General features: G+C 41.7%; 1 protein-coding gene across 1 annotated transcript in view; it reads right to left on the reverse strand.

Annotated features, from left to right (window-relative positions):
• Nucleotides 1–256: 256 nt before the first annotated feature.
• LOC115255343 (collagen alpha-5(IV) chain) overlaps nt 257–24,132 on the reverse strand; it is a 148,487-nt gene continuing 124,611 nt past the window's right edge. The window contains exons 2-8 of the mRNA XM_029853361.2: nt 6,337–6,519; nt 6,225–6,269; nt 4,758–6,168; nt 4,295–4,637; nt 1,356–4,236; nt 1,074–1,297; nt 257–1,014 (exon numbers count right to left, since the gene is read on the reverse strand). Of these exons, the coding sequence (XP_029709221.1) occupies nt 837–1,014; nt 1,074–1,297; nt 1,356–4,236; nt 4,295–4,637; nt 4,758–6,168; nt 6,225–6,269; nt 6,337–6,519 (5,265 nt within the window). The 3' untranslated portion in view covers nt 257–836. The remainder of the gene's footprint in view (nt 1,015–1,073; nt 1,298–1,355; nt 4,237–4,294; nt 4,638–4,757; nt 6,169–6,224; nt 6,270–6,336; nt 6,520–24,132) is intronic.

Below are 24,132 nucleotides of genomic sequence, written 5' to 3' on the forward strand. Positions count from 1 at the left end.
ATGTTAATAATATGCATAATGTAACAAACTTTGTTATACATCTGTTTGAATAAATAAAATAAGTTTTGCTTTAAATATGTTAGGTTTAGTAAAAATAAGAAATATAATCACCATTTTGCTATGGATATTCGCTAAAAATCGTTACAACAAAATTATATCAGCTTCTGTAATATCTAACAACAGTTATTGTCATAATTGTGTTATAATCTTGTTATATGCTTCTAGTTGGAATGTCATCTTCAAAAATCTAGCATAATTTAGTTTTATAAACTTTATTCGTATCATTCACATTTACACTTTTTTTTAATCGTTTACTTACTCTTGTAAAATGAATTCTCCAGGAAGCCGGTAAATTGGAGTCGTACACTGAAGACAGGTTAAAAGTCACATGGAAAACTGGCAGACGCTTTACTTAACCATTAAATACACTTTCGGCAGTTCGATAACAAAATTTACAAAAATTGAAACTATACTCTAGCTAGAAGGAGTTGACTTATTTAAGCTGTGTATAGCAAAGTAACTTATATTCTCTGAAAACGTACTACTTTCCCTTTTATTTTTGGCATCGTATATTATTCTAGCACTCTAGTTCATAGTATTTACGTAGCGAATGATAATTTCGGGAGTTATGGAGGTTTTCTGCTACAATTAAGGAAAGCTATTCTGTTAGACATTTTTGTTTTTATAAATATCGCTGTTATGTTGAACAAACCCTTGGAATTCGATTTGCGGCAGTAGGCGAACAAGAATGGCACATTTAACAGCACTAAATTCGTTGTTGGTAGCTATTCACGTAACATTAGGTATCGCTAGTGACTAAGAAAAAACTGAAGAATCTAGCCTTGGTGGCGGTTCCGGGATCGGCCACCTGGTCTCACTCGCCGCCGGGGTGGTTGAGGAGGATAGAACGGTTTGGGAACCGTTGCGGTATCCGGACGCCGCAAGGCAGAAGCCCCGATGGATCCCTCCGACAGGACTCGCAGGAATCCGGCCTTTCGGCGGCAAACGATACACCTGCGGGAGAGCGGTTCATTCAGAAGTTGAATTTGAATGCAATTAGGGGTAATACATACCTGCTTATCTTGCTAGTTTGATCGGCTTTCAGCGTCTGCTGTCTCGGGGCATTGAATTCTTCGCCATTTTCTATGATTGTCAGCCAGAACGAAGTGATTCCGTCATAGAAGTTGCACGTTCCGTGGCCGTGACATTCAATAACCGGCTGTGCACGGAACTCCTCCAAACAGGATCCAGGGGACGTCAAATCCATACCAAAGCCACCACTGTTATCAGTTGTGTGCTGAAATACACAGAAGTTGCTTACTCCGTCGAGACTACAAACATTCATCTAAACCTACCATCACATAACTGTAACCGATCCACAGCTCTTCCCAACCTCCAGGGCAATCCGGAATGGCCATAGTTTGGCTGTGAATTGAAATCACACGAGTTGTTGTCTCGCAAACGGAGCACCTCGAGATGTACCTTTCGACCTCGCGAGCCTTCATCGGGGCCATAGACATCGGCATGGGCTCAGGAGACGCCAACCATATAGTGTCATCATTGTTGGCAGCGTAATTGCACACATTGTTGATGTCGCAGAACATGTACGGCATAGTGCTGAACTTTCTGAGACACGAACCAGCAGATCCCAAGTCCTGTCCAACCGTTCTACTGCTTCCGATCACACTAACGAGTGAGTAGCCGTCCCACAATTTGGCAGTATTCAGAGGACATTCCGGAATATGCACCGATTGCGAATGCTTGGTGAATATGAAACCACGACTCTTTGCTGGAGGCGGTGGTGGAGCAGCATCTCCGACTTCGCCCTTCAATCCCGGTAAACCATTCAGTCCGTTAAGACCTGGGGCACCTTGCAAACCCATCTCACCCTTGAAACCCATTTGACCTTCTAAGCCGATTAATCCTTGCTCACCTTGCATTCCTTTAAGGCCAACAAGACCTGGATATCCCGGAGGTCCCATATCACCTTCATCACCAGGAGCTCCCTTATTACCAGGAACTCCACGATCACCGGGTTGATTTGGTCGCCAGTTGTCAAGTACAATTGGATCTCCGCGTTCTCCCTTCATACCCTTCAGCCCAAGTCGTCCAAAGTATCCTTCCTCTCCAATATCTCCCATCTCTCCTTTGATTCCTGGTAATCCGCGGGGACCTGGACGTCCCACGGGGCCGACATCACCAAGGAAACCTTCGGGACCAGGCATGCCATCAAGGCCAATCAAACCATCTTCACCTTGTTCTCCTTTGAAACCTCGAATTGACAGACCAATGCTTCCTGGTAGCCCCTTGTCACCTGGAGCTCCCATAGGACCTGGTGGACCAGGTAGTCCAGGCAAACCATCCATGCCGGGGGCACCTTCGAATCCAATTTCTCCTCTACGTCCCTTGAATGAACCACTCACCATTCCAGTCATACCCCGTGGACCAGGAAGGCCGTCGTCTCCATAATCACCCGGAGCTCCTTTGCTTCCTTGTATTCCTACACGTCCTGGGAATCCATCGTAGCCCGAATCCCCTTGATCACCCTTTTCAGGAGGAGTAACCAACGTTCCTCGCGGTCCTTTGAATCCTGGTTCCCCTTGCTGTCCTTTAAGGCCATCCAAACCATTTCGGCCGGCAAAACCTGGTTCACCCCGTGGACCTGGATCACCTTTTTCGCCTGGGTATCCTGGACGTCCTTTAAGACCAGGGAATCCTGGCATTCCTTCCAATCCAGTGTATCCAGTTTCACCTCTGTCTCCTTTTTCAGGCGTTCTAAATATCAATTCTCCTGGCAATCCTGGGAATCCTGGCTCACCTGGTAAACCCTGCAATCCAGGTAGACCAATTCTCCCGACATCTCCTCGTTCTCCCTTTTCGCCTACGAATCCAAGATATCCCATATCTCCTTCGTCACCTTGTTCTCCTCGGCTTCCATGTAATCCTCGAAGTCCTGGCAATCCCCGTGGACCATCTTTGCCACGACGCCCTGGTATTCCTGGGAATCCGTCTCTACCTTTATCACCTTGAATACCCTTTTGTCCTAAGGTACCCTCATCACCTCGTTCACCTTTCATTCCAGGACGTCCAGGTAGCCCATTATATCCTGGAGCTCCTTTAGGGCCCTTCAAGCCTGGATAACCATCAATTACTACACCAGCATCGCCTTCCTCGCCCTTCAATCCAGGTAAGCCAACAGCTCCTTCTAGACCAGGTGGTCCATGTAAGCCATATACACCAACATCTCCTTTCAAGCCACTGAATGATGGGGCACCTTTGAATCCTCGTACACCTGGGAATCCCAAATCACCACGCTCACCTTTAGTTCCATTGCGACCTGGCCTTCCAGAGAAGCCCTCATCTCCATCATCTCCGAATTCGCCTTTTTCTCCTCTCAATCCTGGATAACCTCGTCGACCGGTGATACCTGGATTACCTTGATCTCCAAGTTCTCCTCGTTCGCCTTGTAGACCTTCTTCACCCATATATCCGTGGATTCCACGAGCTCCCATGTCGCCTGGAAGCCCATCATCTCCGGTGAATCCCGGTAAACCATCTCGACCAGTATCGCCAACTTCTCCCTTGGGACCCTGCGGACCTTCAATTCCAGGTTCACCGCGTTCTCCTTTATCGCCGTATGGAGCTGAGCTTCCAGGTACTCCAGGGGCTCCAGGTGCTCCTCTGTCTCCATAGATCAAGTCTCCAACCATACCCTTGTTGCCAGGTAAGCCAACTCGTCCCATAAATCCATCATCTCCTTTCTCTCCCTTAGGCCCAACAATACCGGGTGATCCTCGATATCCATCCGGCCCTTTGAAACCTTTATCTCCAAACTCTCCAAAGTAACCAGCCTCACCTTCTTCACCCATCTCACCAAATAAGACAGCTCTACCCGGATCACCACGTTGCCCCTTCAATCCAGACAAGCCAGCAGGGCCATCAACACCGGGTATTCCAGGATTACCTTCCTCTCCTTGGAAACCATGGTCTCCGGGCATACCGAAGTAACCCTTGTAACCCGTAGGGCCTTGAATGCTGTCACCTTGAATACCGGGTAATCCATCGAAACCACGCACACCTTCATCACCAATTTCTCCTCTGTAGCCCTTCTCACCCTGAGGACCTTGGTCCCCTGCTTGTCCACGGACGCCTTTATCACCAGCTTCAGAGAAGAATTCGGCTTCATCTCCGGGTTCTCCACGATTTCCTTGGTCTCCGTGTTCACCTTTCATTCCTCTGTAAGGTAAAAAAATTGCTGTATAATTTATAATCCTTACAAATGGGTCTACTATACCTATCTCCAGGTAATCCAGGAGTTCCTCTCAGAGACCACACGGTATACTGATTGTACGCAGCGTCTCTACCATGAACACCATCTCGTCCGGATAAACCGGGTTCTCCATCACGTCCTCTGAATCCTGGATTGCCATCGTCACCAAGCTCTCCGGGTTCACCCGGTCCACCCATGAATCCTGGATATCCGTGCAGTCCGATGTCTCCCTTTTCTCCCTGCTCACCTCGAACGCCCTTGTCACCTTTGTCGCCGTATATTTTTACCACGCTTCCCACGGTGTGAATTAAACCCTTTTGACCCTTGGCGCCGGGCCATCCCGGCTCACCATCGTCACCCTGTATACCTAGAAAATACGGGGAAGATTAACGGAAATATCACTGTATGAAAGATTGGATGCTTTCACGATCCAGTATTACATAAATTTGCTATTGCAGTTACCGAGGTTTGCTTCTGAGCTACTTACCTTTTATGCCTTGAATTCCTTTTATTCCAGGTTTTCCGGGAGCTCCCTTTAAACCTCTCGGTCCAGGTAAACCTCGGTTTCCATCGAAACCATCCCAACCGGGACGTCCGATATCTCCACCATCACCTTTTACTCCCCGTGGTCCAGGTGGGCAAATTCCGCAATCTTCACCCTGGAAGCCTTTGTCTCCTTTGAGTCCAGCAAATCCGTTCCATCCAGCATCTCCCACAGGACCAGGCAATCCAGGAATACCATCGGGTCCAAGAGGACCAGTGATATTATAGCCAATTCCAGGCAAACCCTTGTCTCCGGTTTCACCCAGTTCACCTTGCTCACCCTTTTCTCCGAATTCTCCGTTGAGGCCAGGCAGACCAGGTTCTCCTTTTTCTCCCTGGAGATTTCTTCCTGGAAAACCCTTGGGACCTTGTGGTCCTGGTGAACCAGGTGTGCCTCTAGGACCAGCTTGACCTCTAGGACCACTTTCTCCATCGTCTCCTCGTTGGCCAGCAATGGTCGATCCTTTTCTTCCTTGGAAGCCATCTGCACCAGCATCACCAGGAAGTCCTTGAGGTCCCATCAACCCTCGTTTACCAGGATCACCGGGAATGCCAGCAAAGCCTTGATTTCCTGGTGGACCAACGTCTCCTTGTGGTCCAACCGGTCCAATTATAATGGGCGCTAACGTGGGGTCGTACAGGCCTGGAGGACCACGTACTCCCTGAGGGCCAGGGATTCCAGAGATACCGTCATCTCCAAGTTCACCCTTGTCACCGGACTCTCCATCTCGTCCAGCATATCCGGGAGCACCTTTCTCTCCTTTATCTCCAGCAGGACCTGGTGGACCGTCCTTTCCTTGTTTGCCTCGATCACCAACATTGCCTTCTTCACCTTTGAAACCCTTCAAACCACGCTCTCCATATGGTCCTGCTTCACCTTTCCTTCCTGGCAATCCATTAAGACCATCCATACCGCGATCACCTTTCATTCCCTTGGCACCTTGCAGGACCGATGAATTTTTGCTGGAGAAGTAGTGGTAAGGCTCCCCGGGTTCACCTGGTTCTCCAGGACAGAACGGTGTAGAAGCATCTCCCTCGTCACCGAAATCCCCTTTTCTACCAGGTTCCCCATCAGCTCCGTTGATTCCATCAAATCCGGGAAGTCCACGGCTGCCTTTGAAGCCATGCGGTCCAATCGGACCCGGCATTCCTGGTTCTCCCATGGCGCCTTTGGTACCCTTGGAATTGATACCTCCTTCACCAGAATCACCACGGAATCCAACCGCTCCTTGCAAACCAGGCTGTCCACGGTCTCCAGGCCATCCAGGCATACCAGGAATACCCATGGCACCATCGGTTCCGTTACACCCGTCAATTCCCCGAGGACCTCGTGGACCATCTTCCCCGGGTAGACCCTGTGAAAATGGTTTCTGGTTAGCGGTCGCCTCTAGTTGAGTTACCTGATACGTACCGGAATTCCGGGATATCCTACCGAACCTCGTTCACCGGAGTCGCCCTGAAACGGAAGATACGCAAGGATTTTAAAACTCGCAACTAATCGAAGTCATGATCTATCAACTGACCCTGTATCCTGTTTCGCCCATCGGTCCAATTTCACCACGCAATCCCCGATCGCCTGTGTATCCTGGTGGTCCATCGGGTCCAAAGTCTCCCGGCAGCCCGGCTGCTCCGGGAATTCCGTGGGGACCGATTTGTCCGGGCGCTCCTTTGAGGCCCTTGCAGTCACATGCCGTTCGGTTGCAAACCTGTTGAAAGGTGGAAAAATTGCGGGCATTAATGAACAGATGTTTCGAAGATGAGGAACGAAGGATGGCAGTGCTGAAGAAAGTCGATCGGGACTTTGATCTTGATTGGCCTTAACGGCTATGTACTACATATTTGCTCTGTCTTGCTATTGCCATGTGCGAAGAAGGCCGGACTGCGTTTGTAAAGAATTTCTTTGACCTATTTCCTGGGCGTAGGCGAGGCAGTGTTTATTCTACGAAATATTCGAGTAGGTATGATTTCCGTGCATATGTCGGTGATCGCCGAGTTTAGGGTGATAGTAAATGTTTTGTCTTGGAAATTTTGGAAATCAGAATTTTAAAAATATTTAACACCCGGAACAATTTTAAAAACTAATCTCAGGGTTTGTATCAATAGCTTTTCGACGATTTTCTCTGGATGAGTTATCAAGCAGTATGATAGCTGTAAAAGGCTGGACAAAGCTAACAAAACATACTGGTCCCTAAATCACAACCTATACAACCGACAGAATAAATTAAATAATGAAAAACAATAAATAAAAAATTAAAATAAATTAAATTATACTAGAAAAATATATGTAACAAATACATAAAATAAATCAAATAAAAAAAAATAAGTCAAATCAAATATTTGAAAAAAAAACCAAATATACAGTAAGTGTGTAACATAAAATAAACAAATGAGCTCAATAAAGTGAATGAAATGAATAAACCATATGAAAATAAATAAAATTTATAAACCGAAGAAAATTAATAGGATAAATAAATTAATAAACGATTAAAATAAATGAACAAACAGAATAAATAGAATAAATAAAATTAATATATTGAATAAATAAATGAAATTAATTACCAACTTATAATATAATCCGAAAAAAAATTTGAAAAACTCTTTCAATTGATAGTTTTTTAGGCAACCAAATATAGTTCTTCGCACAAATTTGTATCGCGTTTTGGTAAAAAAATGAGGAAACAAAATTAGAAGGAAATGCTTTTAGATCAGTTATTACTTAGTAGTTATCTAATAGCGCAAAATACCTTATATTGAAGTTGATCTGATTAGGACGAAACCAAGGAACCCCGACCCTACATTATCCCAAACATCTTCGTATATCTGCAAATCTACATCATCCCAAATCCCATATCGACCAGAACAGAGCCCGATTGGATTTCTTTTTAATTAAACGTTCGACTACATACATCTTTTAACGGTACAGCTGCTGGCTAAGATGCTACTGCATGGATGTTTGATTTATTTTTAGTTTCACGCGCAGCTAGGATAAACAATTCCCGCGACCACGCAAGCATGATCCACCAGCTCCACCACTTCCACTACCACCGGTAAAGCCATTGAGAACGGAACTTGCGTGTTTCGTGATGCAATCCTCCGTTGTTGGTTGGCAACGATGAAGTAATATGTGGTCGCAAACGCAACTAAAAACAAGGGTAGGTACGTGACGCTAGGTATGTGCATATGCTCGGGATTTCCCACAGTTCATGTTTGATGAGATTTTTTTTGTACAATCATTTGGAGATGGGCTGCAAATTGTACAGTTCGTAAATTTTTTAGCATGGACTGAACTTCAAATTTATTAGATTTTATAAGTTGATGCTAACTAGGCACTAGTGTAGTTATAGCGATATATTGTAGGTTATAGGCCCAATCTAAGTCAGATGTGTGAATACATCTTCATGATGAAAACAGGGGATTTTTTTTATTATCATACAAATTGGGACGAAGGGTCTCAGATTTTCATGAAACTTTTTCCACATGAGCCTTGCCATGGATATATGAACAAAAAATAAATAAAAAAAAATCAGGGTCGCCTATTTTCTCGGAAAACTGGTGGATTTGTTTTGTTTACCCCTGACACTACTTACTTTAAAAAATCGTAACTCAAGAACGATGCCCGAATTCGCGGACAATTCTTAAAAATATATTTTTAAGAAGGTGATTTTATAAGCAATCATCACCGCTGAAATTTTTGGAATGCACTTTTTTTTCTTTCCTGAGTTATGGCCAATGACCATATAATAAAGGCCATGTAAGCCTTTATTATATGGTAATTTATCACAAAATTGGCCATAACTCAAAGGGCCATTAGACTGTTTGTCATAATGACAAATATTTGCCATTGTAGTCCGACATTCATCCGAGGTTGCCATGATTTACGTTGTGTTGGTCATTTGTTGGACTTGTTTGGCCAAATATTTGTCACGTCTAATGGGACCTTCAGGAACAAAAAAAAGTACATTCCATAAATTGCAGCTTATGAAATCACCTTCTCAAAAATATTCTTTTGAAAATTTTCCGCGAGTTCGGGCATAGTTTTTCCGGTTTTTTTTAAATGAATTTTCTCAACGGTGGAAACTTTTGTGGATAACTTTTCCACTTTTTGGATTCCCGTGAAAATTTGCATTTATTTTCATAAAAAACCCTAGTCTCTACGATGCTTCTTTCTTGAGTTATGATTTTTCAAAAAAGGCTTATATGACACATTTGGACATTTTTCAACAAAATTGGCCATAACTCAAAAACGAAAAAAGTACATCCCAAAAATTTCAGCGATTAAAGCTTATGAAATAACCTTCTCAAAAATATTTTTCGGGCATAGTTTTTCCGGCTTTTCTTAACGAATTGTCACAACTTCTTCCAGTTCATATATTTTTGGATTTCTGAGAAAATTTGATTTCATTTTCTGAAAAAAAAACTTTATTTCTTGAGTTATGATTTTTCAAAGTAAGTAGTGTCAGGGGAAAACAAAAAAAAAATCCACCTGAGTTTCCGGGATAATAGGCGACTCTGGTTTTTTTCATTTCGGCCCAAACCCGTACGGTAATAAAAAACAAAATCTCCAGCATTAAGTATACGCATTTTTTATTTGAAAAACATTGGTATCGTCTATAGAGCGTCCCGGAATACGATGGATTGCCACGACAAATCGCAGAACACTGCGAAATTCTGTGCAGGGGTTCTCAAACTATTTCAGCTTGCCACCCACTTTTGATAATAATTGGATTTGCATATCACTAGCACGTATTTCAAGTCAAAAAAAAAAAATAAATCAAATTTAGTCAAAAGAAATATTTATTCCAAAAATTATAAAAAATTGAAAGGGCGAAAACAATTATGGCTGCCCATGACTCCATTTTTATTAGTAAGAATGATTTTTTCAATTACCAAACTACATATTTTCAATAGTTTTAATTTTTTTTAAATATTGACATAAATTTTTAATTTTCAATACCGTTTTTTGTTTATTTTTTATCCTTACTAGTAATTTATTTTCATCCCCTCTCGCATATCCCACATATAAAAAATACGTCGGCCTTACAGGTTTCGATAAACTTACGTAACGTAGCAATAAATCTCACTAATTCTAATTTTTTTATGGTACTGTTTTTGGTTTGTTTTTTGAAAATGGCAAAATAAGGCACAGATGCCCAAGTGAACAGTTTCAGTAAACTCTCTGTCTTATGAATGTGGGAGTTTATAAGTTTTTAATTCAAATTTACTCATTCAGGCTCCATGTTACACTGCAGAAATTCTCAAATTCAAGGTATTATTTAGCTCTTGGGAGTCTTGGGGATAATGGCAATTTTATGTTTCCTTAAACTTTAAGCAATTGAGGGAAAATCTAATCATGAATTGCTATTCTATGTATACAGCGAGTGGGTAAGCATCAAGGGAATGTTTTAGAATATAGTAGTGTTGGATTGTCAGATAAGGTCCCTTGAAAAGTTTTATCTAATCCTCCATAAATACTTTTATTACTGAAATCACTTACTCACATGCTTATTCAGCTGTTCTGATATCTGTAAAATTCAGATTACTGAAATCCAACTGAATTTTACCGAAGTTAAACTTCAGGGAAATCCGACTAAAATGGTAATATATTTTGGTGCAGAATGCCCAACGTTCGGTAGGTTGTTGCAAAAATTTGATAAATTTTGCTTATTTTTGTCTTCGAAAATATTTATGAAGTTTTCATTACTGAGCTTGGCAAACTGAAATTGCAAACTGCAAGTCACAATTGAAACTTATTTTTTTCAGAACTCAAGAACAACATCAGTCAAATAAACTATTTCTGACTATATTATTAATTTTTTTCATATTTTGCGTTTCCATACATGAAAGAGATAGCTTCTCACTGAAATTAGGAATTGTTCTGCCCTACTGGATATAAGCAAACCGACTATATGACTTTTTGTTATTTTGCACCTTCTTATGAGATTCTTCTATAAATTTGTTCAAGGATGCCTTTCATAAATATGCTATTGATTCCTTCCGAAATTGCTCTATGGATTCTTTCAGAAATAACACCAGGAGTTCGGTATAAAAATCTACCAAGGTTTTTTCTCAATACTCCTTCAGAAGTTTCTTCAGAAAACCTTCCAGAGGTACTTTAAAATAATTCTCCTGGGCTTCCTTTAGACATTCCCTTAAGAATTTCTCCAAGAATTCTTTTAGGTAGATTTTCATGGGTTCCGATAGGGAATACTTAAAAAGATTCTAGTGATTTATTTAGAAAACCCTGCGGAAATGCCCCCAGTCAAAATTTTCAACAGGGATTCCTTCAGAAACTCTTAAAAAAGACACGGACATCGTCTTCAACCAGAGGCTGCACAGACTGGACGAAACTTGGCACTAGACAACGGACACGACACGCATTACGAGCACCAGTGGATACGAGGAAGAAACATTTCTAGCGAAAAGTTTCATCACTCGGAGCGGCAATCGAACCCTCACCCCATACGCTTGGTGACGCTAACCCCACGGCTACGAGGCTCCACAAGAATGGCTTCAGTATGGCTCTAGGGATATTGCATTGAAATTCTCCCAATAATGTTTCCAGAATTTAAGGGGTTTATACAGAAAGTTCAACAGGCATTAATAAAAAAAAGCTTAGTATGCTGCACTAGGAATCCCATCAAGGGTTTCCCGAGGAGTTTCCTCGTGCATTTCTCAAAAAGTTTCTAGGAAATTTCTCTGGAATCTCTCTAGGAGCATCCCTGGGATTTCTTCATACCTATAGAGAGTCATTCAAGAGTACTTTCAGAGATTTCTACAGGGATTGTTTAGAAAATCTGGTTCGGATTGCTTCCGAAATTCCTTCAAAAATCCAATAGTTTTCCCTAAAATTCGTTGAGAAATTCCTTTGGGGGTTCCTGCAGAAATTCTTTCAATGATTATATTATATTTATTTGGTTGGCCAATCTCGATCCTCTCGATATCCGACTGGCCACTCTGGCCAGAAAACACGAAGCACGTGCCTCGAACTCAGAATTCCAACAGATTAGAAATCTTTACCCGTAGATTAGTATTAAGTAGTTTTAGCTAGAATTAAGAAACAGTTATGTAAAACCAACAAAACAGAACATTTTGTTCAATTTGTAAAACGGATTATACCAAACTAAAAACCTAAGTATATTGCTTTAGCTGATCAAAAAACAAAGAATGAAAAACGAAAAGTTGACCACTTACTCTGTAAATAATATGTTTGTAAACCAGATAATTTTGAATAAAGAGATATTTAATGTAAAAAAAAAATGTAAAATTATATTTAGAAATTTCTCCTGAGGTTCCGTCAGAAATATCTCTTGGGATTTCATCCAATTCTCGTGTAGGAAATAGATTTTTTCAGAAGTTCTAACAGAAATTGTATAAAAAATATTAGAGGAATTCTTGAAATAACCTCTGGAAGAATTTCCAAAGAAATGCCGGAAGGAATTCCTGAAAAAAAAATGATACCTTTGAAGATTGCTAGATTTTCCTAAAGTAATTTCTGAAGTTATCCTTGCAGAACTTTCAGGATGAATGTCGTGGAGAATACATGATAAATAAAAAGCTCTTTATGTTACCTCCTTAGAAAAACAAATCATGGAAAATTTATGGAGGAGCTCTATGGAATCTCTAAAAAAATGTCTGCAGAAATCCCAGCAGAAGTTGCAGAAAAAGGAATCAAGAGAATTCTTTGAAAAATCCCTTAATACATTTCTGAGGGTTCCCTGGAGGATTTTCTAAATTAATCCTTGGAAGAACTCCTACATATACCTCTGGAGGAATTCATAGGAACATATATCTTTTTTTTCTTTTATTTAGTTAACATCAAATTCATGATAATACTGAATCAACAATTTGCCGCCATAATACTCGATTTGCAGCTGCAGCTCTCCAACGTCGGTCACGCCCAACACTCGCCAGATCACGCTCCAGCTGGTCCGCCCATCGTGCTCTCTGCGCTCCACGCCTTCTTGTACCAACCGGATGGTTAGCAAACACCAACTTTGCAGGGTTGTTGTCCGGCATTCTTGCAACATGCCCTGCCCATCGTATCCTTCCGGCTTTGGCCACTTTCTGGATGCTGGGTTCGCCGCAAAGTGCAGCGAGCTCGTGGTTCATCCTTCTCCGCCACACACCGTTCTCCTGCACGCCGCCGAAGATCGTCCTTAGCACCCGTCGCTCGAAAACTCCGAGTGCTTGCAGGTCCTCCTCGAGCATCGTCCATGTCTCGTGTCCGTAGAGAACCACCACCGGTCTTATTAACGTCTTGTACATGGTACATTTGGTGCGGGGGTGAATCTTTTTTGACCGCAGTTTCTTCTGGAGCCCATAGTAGGCACGACTTCCACTGATGATGCGCCTTCGTATTTCACGGCTCACGTTATTGTCAGCCGTTAGCAAGGAACCGAGGTAGACGAATTCTTCTACCACCTCGAAAGTATCCCCGTCTATCGTAACATTGCTGCCAAGGCTTGTCCTGTCTCGCTCAGTCCCACCTACCAGCATGTACTTTGTCTTAGCCGCATTCACCACCAGTCCGACCTTTGCTGCTTCACGTTTCAGGCGGGTGTACTGTTCTGCCACCGTTCCAAATGTTCTAGCAATAATATCCATGTCATCCGCAAAACAGACAAATTGGCTGGATTTCGTGAAGATCGTACTCCGGCTGTTGAGCCCGGCTCGTCGCATAACACCTTCCAGCGCGATGTTGAATAGTAGGCAGGAAAGTCCATTACCTTGTCGTAGTCCCCGTCGAGATTCAAATGAACTGGATAGTTCACCCGAAATCCTTACGCTGTTCTGCACACCGTCCATCGTTGCTCTTATCAGTCTAGTCAGCTTCCCGGGAAAGCTGTTCTCGTCCATAATTTTCCATAGCTCTGTGCGGTCGATACTGTCGTATGCCGCTTTGAAGTCGATGAACAGGTGATGCGTTGGGACCTGGTATTCACGGCATTTATGGAGGATTTGCCGTACGGTGAAGATCTGGTCCGTTGTCGACCGGCCGTCGATGAAACCGGCTTGGTAACTTCCCACGAACTCATTTACTTTAGGTGAAAGACGACGGAAGATGATCTGGGATAGCACTTTGTAGGCGGCATTCAAAATGGTGATCGCTCGAAAGTTCTCACACATTAACTTGTCGCCTTTCTTGTGGATGGGACAGATTATCCCTTCCTTCCACTCCTCCGGTAGCTGTTCGGTTTCCCAGATCTTGACTACTAACTGGTGCAGACAGGTGGCCAACTTTTCCGGACCCATCTTGATGAGTTCTGCTGCGATACCGTCCTTACCAGCCGCTTTGTTGTTTTTGAGCTGGTGGATGGCATCTTAACCTCCCTCAGCGTGGGAGTTGGTTCGTTCCCGTCCTCTGCTGCACCAACATAGTGATTTCCTCCGCTGCCTTGGTCCTCCGTGCCTACATTCTCTTCGCCATTCAGGTGCTCGTCGAAGTGCTGCTTCCACCTTTCGATCACCTCACGTTTGTCCGTCAGGAGGCTCCCGTCCTTATCCCTGCAGATTTCGGCTTGCGGCACGTAGCCTTTTTCGGGATGCGTTGAGCTTCTGGTAAAACTTGCGTGTTTCCTGTGAACGGCACAGCAGTTCCATTACCTCGCACTCCGCTTCTTCCAGGCAGCGCTTTTTCTCCCGGAAGAGACGGGTCTGCTGCTTACGCTTCTGTCTGTATCGTTCCACATTCTGTCGGCTTCCATGCTGCAGCATTACCGCCCGCGCTGCATCCTTCTCCTCCAGAACCGCTCTGCACTCCTCGTCGAACCAATCGTTTCGTCGACTCCGTTCTACGTACCCGATAGTGCTCTCGGCTGCGTTGTTGATGACTGCTTTGACTGTACTCCAGCAGTCCTCTAGAGGGGCCACATCGAGCACACCCTCGTCCGGCAACGCTGCCTCGAGATTCTGCGCGTATGCGGTGGCGACATCCGGTTGCTTCAGTCGCTCTAGATCGTACCGGGGCGGCCGTCGGTAATGTACGTTGTTAATAACGGAGAGTTTTGGGCGCAGTTTAACCATCACCAGGTAGTGATCAGAGTCGATATTAGCGCCACGATAGGTCCTGACGTCGATAATGTCGGAGAAGTGCCGTCCATCAATCAGAACGTGGTCGATTTGCAATTCCGTTTGTTGTGGTGATCTCCAGGTGTAATGATACGGGAGGCTGTGCTGGAAGAAGGTGCTACGAATGGCCATGTTCTTGGAGGCGGCGAAATCGATGAGGCGTAGGCCATTTTCGTTCGTCAGCTGGTGGGCGCTGAACTTTCCAATCGTCGGTCTGAATTCCTCCTCCTGGCCTACCTGAGCGTTTAGATCCCCTATGATGATCTTGACGTCGTGGTTTGGGCAGCGGTCGTACTCGCGTTCGAGCTGCGCGTAAAATGCGTCTTTGTCATCATCAGTGCTGCCGGAATGAGGGCTGTGCACGTTTATTATGCTAATGTTGAAGAATCGGCCCTTGATCCTCAACCTGCACATTCTTTCGTCGATCGGCCACCAACCGCGCCTCTGCATGTCGCCCATCACTATAAAAGCTGTTCCCAGCTCACGTGTATTGCCGCAACTCTGGTAGATGGTATGATTACCTATAAACGTTCGCACCATAGATCCTGTCCAACACACCTCCTGCAGCGCTACGATTCCGAACCCGCGGTTCTTCAGTATATCGGCGAGTATGCGGGTGCTCCCGATGAAGTTGAGAGATCTGCAGTTCCACGTACCGAGCTTCCAATCGCAAGTCCCTTTTCGTCGCTGTGGTCGTCGCCATTGGTATCGGTTCGCATTCTTCTCTTGTTGATTTTCCGGTGCTAGTCTTTTTTACGGCTGGCTCGCAGGGCCTGACACCAACCCACTAACCCAGGGAGCTGGGCTTACCTTCCCGGAAGCTACGGGTTCTGCATTGGCATTTCCTCCAACTACAGTGCTAAATAGCTAGGCTCGAGCGCCAGTCTTCGCCGGGGGTGGTGTTTTTAATGGGCGCCCAGGAGATAATATTTTACCTGAGCTTCCACCCCCATATAGGAACATATATACAATCCCTGAATGGAGAAATTTCTGAAGGAAAGCAACCCTGCCATAGAGTTCCTTAAAATACCAAAGAGTAGCACAGAATACCTGGAAATGGAATATAAAGCATGGAATACCATTGAAAATCAACATTAATTTTGTACGTGTTCGTTTCTTTACTGCTGTTTGGAATTGAAATGCTTGGGAGCATTGTTTTATGGAACTTTCACATACTCTCTCAGAGAAATTTGGGAAGGAGCTCTGAGGGAAATCCTGGGAGGAGTTATTTTTTTTACCTGTATTAACGAGATTTTTAGCCCTTGGCTTGTTCATCTCGGGGAAGGAGTTATTGCTGGAGGAGTTCATGCAACTCTAGAAGGTATCTTTTAAGAAATTTGTAATTTTGGGTAGTAATTAAAATTTCTGAAGGAGTTGCTGATGATAGTTTCTGCAAGAATCCTGGAAGCAATTTCTGGAAGAGTCCTGGAACCCTGAAAAGAAACCCTGAAGCAATCCAGGAATAAACCTTTTGAAGGATTCCTAAAAAAACCGGGAATAATTCCTAGATGGTCCTTGGGATAATTGATCCAGGAGGAAAAATTTACAAGGAATTCCAGAATGCATCTTTGGATGAATACTACGAGCAATTTTAATAAAAATCTGTGGAAGAAATTCTGAAAAAAATCCGCCAAGAAATCTTCAGGGGAAGACATTTAAAATTCATTTCAGAAAATCATGGAAGAATCACTGAAACAAGAATTTAGAAATACAAACTACTTTTATCTATGCTATTATCCTAAGTAAGATGTAAGGGTCTATATGACCCACACAGGCACGCTGAACGTGCACTACACCATCGTGGTGCGAAAAATCTAACGTCTTAGGAGGGTTAAGTGTGATAAATCTGAACCAGATTTTCGTTTTTCGACAAAGATTTCTTTATAGTTTGAGCGATTCTGCCCAAGACGCCATTTTCACGACTTTTCATACAGCCGAGATAACCCTTTTGGGACAAACCACAAATAATTATAAGTGAGTAACTCCATAGAAATAATACCTTTTTGGTTCTACATAAATCTTAGCACAGACAAACAGAAAAAAAAAACATTAAAATTGTTGCCTGATGTTTTTTTTTCATAAACGCGTTGCAACCTATTGGTTAAACTGCAAACGACACTGCCGGCCATGATGGATTGCGAAGTTATGTTTGCTTAGCAAACGTTGAGGCGACCGAACATTTTTTTTTCTTCTTCATTAAAGTGGCTTTTCGCCCGAGGCGAGTTCGCCACTAACCGAACATTAGCGCCACATTAAAAGTATTTCTCTTGTAGTTCTTCTAGGGATTTCACCCGGACTTTTGCCGGAGATCTCTCCGAGTATTTTCTCGACGATTCCTACTTGAATTTTCCTGGATAATATTCAAATCTATTTCCAAGAGCTCTAGAAAAGATTACCCTTGCAGTTCATGTAAAATTTGTGGTTGAAGATTTCTTCAGTATTTCTCCAAGGATTTCTTCAGGAAGGTCTGCGTTGATTCCTACAAGAAATGCTCTGAGGGGGAACTTCAGAAACTCCCAAAGGTTTCTTTCTGAATTTTACTTATGTATTCTTCAAAGAATTCCTCCAAAGTTTACTTTAGAAATGTTTCCAGTGGCAACACCAGGCTCCTCCACGGATTCCTTCAGAAACTTTTATAAGGTTTCGTCTTGGAACACCTCCATGAATTGCTTCAGAAATTCTTCCAAAAATTCCTTCAGGCATTATTCCATGCATTCTTCCGGGATTCTTCCAATGTTTTTTTTGGAATATCTTCATAGGTTCTTTTGAAAATTTCTCCAAAAATTTCCAATTTAGAACATTTTTTCAAATATTTCGTTAAAAATTCCGTCAGCAGGGTTTCAGCAGTAATCCTTCAAGTTTCAAAAACAAAAAAATCATGCTGTGATGGCACTAATAAAAACGATGAGTTACTGTTCGAGGTTGGAGGTGTCCTATAGGTTTGAACCCCTGTGTTTTATATACTACTAACTGTTTCGGCAAACGTCGTATTGCCTGCCTACTGCATTTTTACGTACATCTTCATAGGGACGTTCCCCAAAACTTCATTTGTATGAGAGCCCCCCCCCCCTTTCCAGAGGGGGGATGGGTCTCAGACCATTTAAAGAATCTTCCCCGTCCCAAAAAAAAAAAAAACTGCATGCAAACTTTCACGCCAATCGGTCTAGAAGTTTCCAAATTCATAAGGGTCAGACAGGCAGGCAGACAGGCAGACATTTATATACATATACCGTCGTGCGGGGCTTCTTTATACACTTTTTCATGGTTTTTCAACTTTATGACTTTATAACTCCCAGAGTAGTGAATTGATTTCCACAATTTTTACACACAATAATCGTGAGTGTATATGTGGGATGTATGCAAAATTTGAACTAAATCCATCAATAAACAAAAAAGTTGTTCATACACCAATCGGACACATCTCATATAGAACCGGATGGGGGCTACTTTGGACATTTTTATCTATAACAAAACTGGATTTTAAATTCCAGGGTTATTTAGAAAACTACTTTTTACCAATACTGTAGTATACTATATCAGTCATGATTTCAATAAAAATATGCGTTTTAAGATGGTTCTGTGCTTCCTTTGGTATTATGAGCAGCGTGATTTTGCTATATAGATAGCCTGAAAAAAGGGACCATCAATCCTTAATTTAGGTAAAACGGTCATTTACAATGTATAACGATACAAATATTCGATTGTTTATGCTACGGTGATACATTTTAAATGAATTGATCAACCCTTTGAAATTTATGAACTGTAGAAACAATGCTTACAGACCAAATGTTCTGATACGTTATGTTTATTTTATTGGTTTATTCGATGTTTTTCGCGTACTGACAAGCAATAAACGCTCTGTTTCAAAAATATTTTCAACCAAATGAAGGAAAACTATTGCTTCATAATAGTCCTAAAGACATCAAACAGATTTGAACCATATTTTGAATTCAAAAAATTCATATTCTAAAGTGTCCAAAGTAGCCCCGCATTTCAAAAGTAGCCCCGCACGACGGTACTGTCAAGTCGTCAGTCGCCGTGGGCCTTCGAATATTTTTTCATTATTTTCATATTACTATGGAATGATCATTTTGACATTAAAGTGTGTTTACATTAAGCAATATTATGCTCGTTCACTGCATTCGTAGTTATAACACAAAAACTGCGTTTACGTGATTTAAGCGATTAACTAAATGTAGTAACGATTTAATTCCACCAAGAAGCAACTAAATTCACCTATCAGGTATGCATTTTGCATTATCGAAACAAGTTTACCAAAAAGTACGATTCCACTTATTTTTTAATTCACACAAAAGGTCACGTTTAATGGATACTCTAAAAATCAATGGTCTCCATTCACCGTGCCCCATGTTGCCCCGTATAAGTAGAAAAAAATTGATTCGTTTTTCTAAGTAAATCTTACAAGTTATTACTTAAAAAGAATATAAACGAAAAAAATTAACTTTGCTAGGTGATTTTGTTAATTTTCAAACAAAAGTGAAGGAATCTTCTGATACACGGTGAATGGTGACCTACCACGGAATCATGCGACCTTCCCATCCTCTACTAAATGTACTATATCACCAATTTTAGTGATTTTTTTTTTACTTTTGTGGTTATTACTTTAAGTCTAACCTATAATAAAGGCTATTAACAGCGTTACCAACAATGTTTGTAAGATTGGTGTAAAACGACAGCCTTTATTTGCCTCAAATCTTCTTGGACCCACGGTGAATGGCGACTTGACGGTAAATTCGTTCAAGAATTCTTTCAGGTGAATTCCAGAGTTTTTCCAACAATTCCATTATTTGAGAGTTGTTCGGAAATACCTCCACGAAATTCCAAGAATTCATAATTTCCAAAAGAGTTCAGCTATGATTTATATGGTTTTAATAAATATTACAAGCTCCAGAAGAAAAAATGCACGAGTAAAGAGAAATCCCTAATCTTCCAGAAATTGGCCACCGTTCCAGCACCACGTTGATGTGTATAGCATAGGCGAGGTTTTTGTAACGAAATGTACAAAATACAACAGCGTGACTGCTCAGTGAAGTAATGCTTTTAGAATATTATTTTATACCGCCAAGTCGCCAGTCATCGTGGGGGCTCCATTCACCGTGTGCCTTCGAGTATTTTTTTTGATTTTTTTCCGTATTACGATTGAATGGTATGACAATTTTACTTCAATTTCGTCAATACAACACTATTGAATTGTTACAATGTCAAAACGCTCATTAGGAACTTTTTAAAGTACCATTTTGACACTAAAGTGTGTTTCAATGAAGCGTTTTTCTACTCGTTCACTGCATTCATAGTGAAAAAACGAAAACTGCGCTAAGATGATTTTAGCGATAAACTAAATGAAGCAACGTTATTATTCCATCAAGAAGCAATTAAATTCACATATCAGGTATGTATTTTGCATAACCGAAGCAAGTTTAACAGAAAATACGATTACACGTACTTTTTAATTGAAATAAAAGGGCACGGTAAATGGATACTCAAAAAATCAATGGTCTCCATTCACCGTGCCCCATATTGTCCCATATGCTTAGAGAAAAAAAAATGAAAATATGAACATTAGTTTTTCTATTTAATTCTAGCAAGTTATTACTCAAAATGAATATAAACGAAGAAAATTCACTTGACTGGGTTATTCTGATGAATTTTCAACAAAATAGAATGAAATTTCTGCCCTCTACTAATTGTACTGTATCACCAAATTTTGTGAAAAATTTTCTACTTTTGTGCATATTACTATAATTTTAACCTATAATGAAGACAATTAACAGCGGTACCAAGAATGTTTAAAAGATTGGCCCTTATTCTACCCAAATCCTCTTTGATCCACGGTGACTAGCGACTTGACGGTATGATTTTTTTTTAAATTGGGAGTCATATATTTTAATACTTAAGCTACTTTAAATTCATCTGATATTGCAAATACCCATAAAACTATGCATTGCATTGTATTTTTTTTTTAGTAATTCCTGGTATTTCAGAAATACGTATATTAGGATTTCAAATATAATCAAATTTTAAAAAGTGTTTTGTGTGGGAAAATTTGACATTTTATTTAAAAAAAAAAAATGTCTCAAAAACAAAAGACATACATATCTGATTTTTTGAAATGTTTCGTCAAATTTCCTGAATTTTCTTATAATAATATAAGGTTATGGTACTTCTTTGGCCCGAAACCAAACAAACGAAAAAAAAAACTTATATAACTTCATATTTTTTTTTTTTGCATAAAACACAATTCAGCCTCTTAAGGCGAAACTGGAAGCATTTCCTCACTTTTTGGTTTTTGATTTCTTATTAAATAACGAAGCAATATTTTCAAAATCGGTTTTCGTGCACATGTAGAGTATGGATCAAGGTATCTTCTGATTTTTTTTTGTAGTGGAAAATGTCCAATCGCGCCTTAATTTGTACCAATGATACACATGTAATAGGTTGACAAACACTCAAAATTTGAGAATTTTTGTTGCACTCTATGAAAAGTTACAGCATGTTGAACTTTTTTGTGAGAGAAAAAAAGTTGCCTATCCCAAACATTTTGGCCACCCCCTGTATTAATCATTCGCATTTCTATCATAATATAGTATATTTAAAAGCAAGCTACATCTAAAGCACGGGTTCCCAACCGGTGGTCCGCGGCCCCCTGGGGGAGCGTGAAGCTAATCCAGGGGGGCCGCGATGTTACCAAAAAAAAAAGTTAAATTTTTATTTTATTTTGTGCAAATTATAATAACTTTTAATTTTGTATACCGCCACCAACGAATCATTGATCGTTGAAAATCCATCCCACAGTAAATTCCTGGCCACATCACTGTACTCAAAAAAACTCGGTTTCGTTCACTTAATGCATTATTTTTTTCAAAAATTTTCATTGGGCCCCAGATCTTTTGACAATTGTTAAAGGGGGTCGCCACCTCAAAAAGGTTGGGAACCCCTGATCTAAAGTATCATTTGCCCAAATGGACGAGACGTGCCTTTGGAGCCAGTCTGCCTCTCATTTGCCAAAGTAAATCAGGGGCATGCAACTTCCCTTGCCCTTTCCACCAATAAAAACTTCTTTCCCTAAAAACCTTGAAGAGCGAGAGGTATACTCTGTCTTAAGAAGCAATAACAATCATTTTCTCCACCGATGACTGTTAAGGCTGCATCCATTTATTACGTAACGCTAAAATCGACATTTTTCGACCCCCCTCCCCCCTCCGTAACGCTTTTTTGTATGAAAATCCCAAAATTTTTGTATGGGCCGTAACGCTTGGCTGTACTCCCCCCCTCCCCCTAGAGCGTTACGTAATTTGTGGACGGCGCCTAAGACGTGTAGCCTTTTAAAGCTTCGGAGTCTCAACGATGCTCATTTAGGTTGGTAATACACACTTAATTTGAAATGCCGGGATCTCAGCATATTCTCAAACTTTCGCTGAGATCCGCACAGCCGAGCGCTCGGCAAACAACAACATAACTGAGATCTCAGCAACTTTGACAGTTCATTACTGAGGTTCGGCAACTGTTTTGCTGAGAATCAGCTAACAAATGCAGTTTTAACTGAGATATCAGTTTTTGAGTTTCCTGAGTAGTCGGCTGTGCGCGGAAAGCCGAGCCCGCGAATATTTTTTAAGTGTGTAGGTATGTGCAATTTAAATGTCCTATTAATTGTACGGTAATCTATGCTTATGAAGATGTAACATTTTAGAAATATACATTATTTTTAGCATTAATCGTTATCATGTATCAGCCTAGTGCCACACAGTTTTTCAACCGGAAATCATGCGTACACGTGTCTGACCGTTAAATGATTGCGCCCCACATCAACGCCTATTGCTGGCAGATGATAAGCGACCGCCGCCGCACACAAGAACAAAGACCGCACTTCCTTGTGCGCTGTTGCAAATGATGCGAATAGACCCCGGAAATCAACCGCCGACGAGTATCTACGCAAAAATGATTGAGATATTTCTGCGCTGCGTTTAGACGCGCGAGACAATCGTAAAATTAATCTTGAGCAATTTGCTGGCGGGGCCTGGCTGGTTGGTGGTGGAGAGCAGAACACTACGGATTATGAAATTGTTGCCATTTGCGTATGAAATATAAAACACCCATCCGGCGAGAACGCGAAAGAAATTAATTAACTGACGGACTGGAGTGGAATGACCGATCCTCGCTTAATAAATTATGTAACAACAAACAAGTACTGCTGTCATTTGGTACTTTGGTTGGGAAAGTGGGAAGAAATTACCAAGAGCAAAAAGTCACATTCTTGTCTGCGCAGGGCTTATCTGCGCAAGACCTCCAACAACGCTAAAAGAGCGCCATTCTTGTTCCTTCAAAACCGCATCAAAGTGCCAGCCATCCGGATCAATGAATCAAGATGCCCACAAAGAAACGCAGCCGACAACTGTCCACAAACATCAGTCAGTTAATGATATGTTTATGGTCCTAGCGCGAAATCCGCATGAATGAAGTCAGTTGTCGTTTGTTGCGACTTCCATCTGGAGTCGGACTGCGCCTGCTACTGACTTAACTTGTATACATGCTGTGGGGGCGATAGAAGCCGGTTCTGCGGTGCGAGCCAAAATCTGGTGAAATTTGGTTGCTGTATTGACACAACCAAAAATAAACCCACTGAATGTTTGTAAGCTGATCGCGGTTTGTTGCCTTAGACAGAGAACTCCGAATCGTGGGCGCACGGCTGCTAACTGTGATATAATTACAACAATGTTAACCCGTCCTCCGGGCCAGAATGATGATGATGATGATTAGACTCGAGCAACTAACTACATAATAGTACGCCTTCACTTTCCGGCTTCGTTGCGGTTGAAACAAGATTCTAGGTTCTTTCTCTCGGTGCGATAAATCTCAACTGGGTCACGCGCAGACCTACTACAGGAAGGAAGATGACGAAGTCACGCGTAATCAACTAGGTTTCTTGTAATCTAGTTTAGTTTTGCATGGTTTGTCATACTTTAACTGACCAATCGTCGTTGTCAGGCTACCTATGCTGAATCGAAAAATCTAAATGTTGTCTTGCATTTCAGAATGTTCATCTCTGTAGTAAACACCAAGATGGGTATAATGGCTTTTTAAAGCCCATAATTTACATAATGAGAAAATTACACACGAGCCAAGAAGAGCGCAACGTCGGCCGTTGAGCACTCTTCATTTAGCTGTTTTTGCGTACCTATAGATACATCTTATGCCTAATATTGGAATCGTTTGTTCTCACTTCAGTTTCCCAA

This window comes from Aedes albopictus, chromosome 2, assembly GCF_035046485.1.
Source record: "Aedes albopictus strain Foshan chromosome 2, AalbF5, whole genome shotgun sequence".
In the NCBI taxonomy this organism is placed as follows: Eukaryota; Metazoa; Arthropoda; class Insecta; order Diptera; family Culicidae; genus Aedes; species Aedes albopictus.